Source organism: Durio zibethinus, chromosome 14 (assembly GCF_047325235.1).
Source record: "Durio zibethinus cultivar Kanyao isolate XHJ-2024 chromosome 14, ASM4732523v1, whole genome shotgun sequence".
In the NCBI taxonomy this organism is placed as follows: Eukaryota; Viridiplantae; Streptophyta; class Magnoliopsida; order Malvales; family Malvaceae; genus Durio; species Durio zibethinus.
The window spans coordinates 22,933,003-22,940,195 of record NC_143175.1 but is presented as its reverse complement, the minus strand read 5'-3'; the positions used below and the strand labels follow the sequence as shown (position 1 = coordinate 22,940,195).

Sequence of the window (7,193 nt, the reverse complement as noted above, 5' to 3'; positions counted from 1 at the left end):
CTTTTTTGAATAAATTAAAATGGTGGCTTATTGAAAAAAAGCAACTTAGTGTGGATTAAGTGGGATTGCCACTAAGAAACCCAAAGTGGATCAGCGTTTGCAGATGATCGTTAATTTCAATAAAATAAAATAAAAAATCTAGGGTTAGAATCTCCTCTAACTATATTAGAATATATAGGAGATTCTTTTTTTGTTATAGAGGAGCCAATAAAGCAAGTGGGGGATAGTTGCTTAATATGTTAAGTGAGTGAATTAATAATTGATATTTAGATTTAAGGCATAAACTATTCTTATGAAGTCAATTATAGTCTCAATCAATCAAAACATTTCATCCAAACTTATCATATGAACATGCATGGCTTCACACTTTTCATAAATAAGATAATATTATTATTTCAAATACTGATATAACAAATTTAATATTATGCTTTTTGAGTTATTTTTAAGACTTTAACTTCTATATCTCTGTATAATTTCCATGCTATAGTACGTAATGTCATATATATATATATATATATATATATAAATGGTTTGGGGTGAGTTTTTTAATTATTTCTGTAAACATATGCAAAGGGGTGAATATAAAAAAATTATTAAAAGTGAGTGACTCAAAACTTAATACCATTTTTTTTTCAATTCGACTGTATATAAATATGTTATTATTTTTAGTTTCATGGCTGGTCTAGACTATAGGGGACCAAAACAAAAAACATTGTAACCTAAATGGGCCTTCTATGGATCAGCTGGCTCAGACCAATACAAGATGGAAGTGGCTCACTGGCCTTGGAAGTTGGAAGCTCGTTCAAATGTATACTCCGAGACCCAAGCGAGCAATCCAGGCCCATAAGGACCACCATTTCTAGGTTATACACCATACGTAGCTTTCTTTTTATTTATTTGTTTTTGGCATTTAAAAAAAAATCCGAGTAATTAAGGAGAAAACAAGGATTTTGTCCTATTTGCCAGTTAGTATTAGGAGATAGTAATTAATATTCTAATTTCAAACCGAAATTAGAAATATTTTTATGTCTATATATTTGATTAATTGATTATTAAAGCAAATCTTAATCGAATCTTAATAATAGGATAATTTTATTAGAAGAGTAATTTATCAATACTATTTGTTATGAAATAGGTAAACAAATATGATCTTTGATTAAATTAGATCATTAGAATTTATCTGAATGATGATTAGCATGTTTATTTCTCTTTAACACGTGATAATTTTTTATTATCATCAAATACGACACATAATAATATTTATAATGAACAATATGATTTTATCTTAAAAATTTGATCTATCCATATTCAATATACATTTTTATTATTATTATAAGAATCAACGTATATATAATTTGAGTCAAATTTGATCATTAAAATACATTTGGTTCGAATGAAAATTAACATGCACTTCTTTCTACACATTGTAATTTTTTACCACCAATGGTAAAATAGATGTTTTAAGGTCAATACAAGTAAATTTTATTATTAGTCATTGATATGATACCTAACTATCATTTGGGTTACTAATTTTAATTTGTTCAAATGAGATCATTCAAGTTTGTTAAATATATTAAAATTGGTCACTTAAATTCCATTCAAATTTTGACAAAAAAATGACATGATAGCCTTGTTATCAATCACATCATCTGCCACAAAAGCTAACTAAATCCACATAGTTTTATGAAAGATCATTAAACTTTCACCCTGTTTTCAAATAAGTCACAGAACTTTAATTTGACACTATAAAATCACTAAAATTTATTGAGTGTGCCAAATTTGATCATTCTAATAAATTTTATTCAAAATAAAAATCAGATAAAATCTAAATATTGAATAAAACAAAACAACATCTAGATTTTTTTTATCTTTTATTTCATAAATAATAATTTAGTTAAATTGTAAGAACTTTATCTTTTATTTACATATTTATTCTTTTTAATCTAAATAAAAGTAATAATATTTTAGGAGAAACAAAAATTCATTAAAGATCTATCTACTATGAGTTTACTTTTTTTTTTTTTTTGAGTTTGATTTTTTTGGAGTATGATAGAATTTTCGGTTTAATAAAAAATTTGGATGTTGTTTAATTGAGTTCAATATTTAGATTTTATCTAATTTTTATTTTGGATGAAATTTATTAGAGTGGCCAAATTTGGTACATTTAACAAATTTTAGTGATCTTGTAGTGACAAATTAAAATTCAGTGACTTATTTGAAAATTTAGTAAAAGTTTAATGATTTTTTATGAAATTATATGGGGGTTTAGGTAGTTAAGTGGCTGATGATATGGTCGCCATATCAATTTTCTATCAAAATTTGTATGAAATCTGTTAAAGTGTTCAAATTGTTATAACTAAATTGGAACAAATTAAAGTTTAGTAATCTAAAAGAGAATTGGACATAAGTTCAGTAAATAATGGTGAAATTTACTCGGGTTTATGCTTAGCACAAGTTTAAATAGAAGCATTAAGTAATAGTGACTTATCTTACCATAGTGAGCAACAAATTAAATTCTCTTACCAAATTTATCTTTAGAATATTGACAAATGGGTTTCTTAACCTGTGTAATGCATGCATTAATGTTCTCTGAATCTCCAAATTAGCCATGAAAACCCCATTTCCCAACTCAGCCCCTTAAATTGTTTGTCTCATCTCCTCTCAATATATAAAGACCTCATTGGCTTCTCCATTCAAGCAACCCAATTCTCTTCTTCATCCCTTTTTAATTATAAATAGGTCAAAGAGCAGAAGAGATTTGCCAAGCAGTAACCATGACTAGAAAGAAGGTGAAACTTGCATGGATAGTCAATGACAGTGCTAGAAGAGCCAGCCTCAAGAAAAGGAGGTTAGGCTTGTTGAAGAAAGTCAGTGAGCTGACCACTCTGTGCGGTGTCGATGCTTGTCTTATCGTCTTTAGTCCCGACGAAATCGAGCCAATGGTGTGGCCCTCTCACTCCGAGGTGCAACGACAACTTGGAGAGTTCCACAAAATGCCCGAGTCGGAACGGCAGAAGAAGATGATGAACCAAGAAACCTACCTCACAGATAGGGTTACCAAGGCGCAAGAACAGCTGACGAAGTACCAAAGGAGAAACAAAGAGATTGAGATGGGCCATCTCATGAATCAAATCGATCAAGGCAAGGGGCTCGATGAACTTAACCTCACGGAACTGCATGGGCTGACTTGGTTGGTGGAAGAGAAGATGAAGGAGATACGAAAACGTATTGAATTTTTTCAGCAAGTTCCTTTCGTAACAGACGGCCCCTGCGCTCTTGGTGATCTTTCTTTTCCTCCCTCAAGCCCTGCAGATGATCTAACGGCCCGAATTGGCGGTGCCAGTGATGGCCTTGAAGGAGATGGGAGGAGTACTCACGCAGAGTCTTTGCTGTGGGATCAATGGTTCATCGATATGATGAACAACAGTGAATTCAAATCTGGAGCTAGAAGCAGTAGCATGAGGAGTGATATAGGCTTACCAGATTATCACCCATTTACTGGTAATACTGCAGATGACCGGGGGCTGCCTAGACATTCATTTGGTGGCAGCTCTTGTGTTGCAGCTATAACGGGGCAGCCACCGTATAGGAATTTAAGAGGCCCCCCCACATCTGATGCGGGGCTGCCTCCTCTGAGTTCCAGACCTCATGATAGTGCAAGTGACATGGGCCTGCCTCATGAGAGTGTTGGAAGCAGCAGTTTTGGCCCTTTTGGGAGTGATAGTGGGCAGCTCCACCATAAGTGAGCTGGGGTGCCTTTCGGGCTTTTCGGAGGCGGCAGCAGCAGTGGCGCTGGCAGTGATATGGGACGACTGCCATTTGATGGAAAAATCTGGCTAAACAATTTCTCTTCTCTCGTTTACTAAGGATCGATTTGGATATTTGGATAGGCAATGAAATTAATTTGTTGACATGAAATGAGATTGATTATTATAGTAATAAATTTAAATAAATGATTAAACTATGTATTTAAATGGAAATTAATGATAATAATAAAATGAATTACAGAAAAAAAATTATTATTAAAATATTAAAAATATTAAATTAAAATTTGTATATAATAAAAATTGTAAATTATAAAATAATAAAATTTTTAATTTTTAATATAATAATAAATTTTATTAATTTATTAATTTATTATATAACAAAATTCAATTTTATATTAAATTTTAAAAAAATTATTTTATAATTTCTTAAATTAAGAAGTAAAAAAAAAAAAAAACAAACAAAAATAAATGTACTAACATGTGAGAGCAGTCGGAAATTAAAAAAAAAAAAAAAGGAGAAAATACATCGCCAGTTAGCCACTTAAGGGTTCCCTCTCCAATAGTCAGTTGAAGGTGCAGACCAATAAAATATTCTATCACGCCGCATTAAAGGAGAACCAAACGAATTATCAGCGTGATTGAGGTAAAAAATGATTTTAACCGTGCCACATTGATGCTTGAAGGGCTTTTCAAATGAGGCTTAAATTCATATATATGCTATATTTTGTAAGTAGAAATTAATTAAAGGGGCTAAATTTTATTTAAGAATATCGTTGAGAGAAAAGCTTAATATTAACTCAAGCAACTCCAACGTTTGACAAGCCAAGTAATATTAATATATATATATGAACTCAATTATGTAAAAGAAAAAAAAACTTTATATACACATTTATATATATATATATATATACACATATACACCATGTTAGTAAGTCTCATTAATTATAGTTTTCCATAGTCATGCTTAATTTTTTTACTGTAAATATTTTATCCTAATTACCTTTTTGGATAAGCCATATAAAATATAGGTTATGGTTTGAAACATTAAAAGTGATAGTTAAGATCCTTGGGCTTTTTCCGTTAATTATTTTAATATTTTTTACAGATATTTTTCTTCTTTTTTCTTGCATTTTGCAAACTTTCTCTCTAATCTGTTGCAGCCATTTCTCTATCATTCCGGCCCTCCTTCCTCGACACCTACACAATTGCATCTCTTGGGTTTCACCTGGAGGTCATTTTCCTCTTTCTTTACTTCTCTCTGCTTTTTTTTTTTTTTTTAACTTTCATTTATCCCTCTCGCTAAATAATTTGCTCAAAAGAATTTCATAAGAAACCAAGAAGAAGAATACGTAAGCCATTCCCGAGTTGGCAAAATCTTTCTTTTTAAATTGAACAGATTTGTTCACAATTCATTGCACTATTCTTCAGCCATGTTTCAAAAATAATGCAGCATAACTTTGAAAGAGAATGTGATAGAAGCCCACACCAAGAACAAATCAGTTGTGGGAAAAGTACTGGGCTTTACTTTTCCATCTGGAATTCATAAACAACTCTTTGATTATCCAAATTTTTTTACCAGAGTTACTGCAAAATATTTTGGGTGGAATCAAATCTGCTACGCAGTACATTCTCTTCAAAGTTGAAAAAAAAATGTCAGGATGGATAAAATTATGCAGTTCTGTCCTGCCAATTGACTGTACGTTGCAAAAGCGTTAGAAAGGCCAAACACGCGATAACAGAGTGGATGCAGCATGCATCGCTCTACTAATCGACTGGGTATCTAGAAGGTTGGACTGAGAGATGGCTGAACAGAAACCACACGATCGAACAAAAAAAAAAAGGTCGTACAGCATCGATAGATCTTTTTAAGTTTTTATGAACAAAAGCAGCAATTCCATTGTTAATAAGCTACCCCACCTATTGACTTATATCGGCTTCACTAAACTCTGAAGAGAACAAGAGAGCTTACGCTAATGAATGAATGGCATCCGACGCCACCCAAGGAATTGACACTTTCTTTTCTTAACATGTTAAACACGCCAGAGTCGGGTGGAAACAAGAACCTCGCGACACAAAAGAAAGAAGCGAGTGTCACTACACTACCACAATGTTGAGTGTTGATGAAGTTTTCTTTCTATATGTATCCCTATGGTTTGGAAATTGAGCACTGCGTGATCGAGCAGAAAACCATTCTCAATCGCTCTTCCACAATAGCACCTTTTTCTGACCATCTTGTTCTCTATATAGAGCAGCATTTACTGCATCTCTACTTGAAGCATAAGCCTTTTAGTTTAGGCTAGCTCAGCAACTCCTTTTGCTTTAGCAATGGAGATATTTTCTAAGAAACTTACCAAGACAGATATTAACAAGAGATGTGTAGTTCCAATGAAGTACTTCAAAACGAGACGATTCTCAAAATTACAAGGCGAAGATAAGGTCGATTTTGAGGTCAAGGATGAGAGTGGCCATTATCATACATTTTGCTGCTCTAAGCGCAAGGCCGGAAATGACCCTAATCGCCCAAAGCACCCCAAGCCCGTTCTCATCAACGGATGGATTCCATTTGTTCGCAAGAAGAAGCTTCGCTTTAATGACAGAGTGATCATCTATGAGGAGCAAGATGAAACAGGTTTGATGCAGCGTAGGATTAAAGTGGAGAAACGAACCGGCCCCTCTGAACCTCGTTTGTCTGCTGTTACGAACAAAAACCTTGTTGGAAACAAGGGTTCAACCACCGACAACAGTGACAAGGAGCCTGACCTAGGTGGAAGCAATGCTGCAACAAGCTCCACAATCGACAAGGAGCAAATACCAAACCCCCACAGCACTACTGAAAGACCAAGTCTGAACTTGAGTTTGGAATTGACTCTGAAACAATCCATGACAGAGGGAACCAATGCCACAACAAGCTCCATCATGGACAAGGAGCAAACGCCATTCCCCCACAGCCCTTCTCAAGATATAGCATGCTACAAGACTGAAAGGCCTAGTCTGAGCTCGAGTTTGGGATTGACTCCAAAACCAACCATGACAGGGGGCCAACAGCATCCTTATATGCAAAAGACAGAACTCAGAACAATCGACCTCTTAGGGGCATTTTATAGGGCTTGAAAGCAAGGTAGGAAGTTACAAGACTGAAGAGAAAGAGGAACCAAGTTTTAATGAGATGAGATTACCAGGGAATATAGTGAACTGAGAAAGATTTCCTTTATTCAGCTCTTGTTCACTACCCCTCCCAGAATGTTTAGCGGAAGTGACATGGTCTCCATTAGACGGATGTTCCATCAACAAAGGCTTCAATTGACCACAAGACTCCGCATAAACTGATTGAGATCCTAAGGCACTTCACCAAGGCAGTGATGGTACTGATGCCAACTGCCCCATGGGATTATGTACACTCCCATCATGTTCTTTAAGATACAGATT

The 7,193-nt window shown here is 34.0% G+C and overlaps 1 protein-coding gene across 1 annotated transcript; it reads left to right on the top strand.

Moving 5' to 3' along the window:
• Window positions 1-2,465: 2,465 nt before the first annotated feature.
• On the top strand, window positions 2,466-3,746 carry LOC111295307 (agamous-like MADS-box protein AGL36). The gene has a single exon (XM_022888734.2). The coding sequence runs from the start codon at window positions 2,775-2,777 to the stop codon at window positions 3,744-3,746; it is 972 nt and encodes a 323-aa protein (XP_022744469.2). The 5' UTR covers window positions 2,466-2,774.
• The last annotated feature ends 3,447 nt before the right edge of the window (window positions 3,747-7,193 follow it).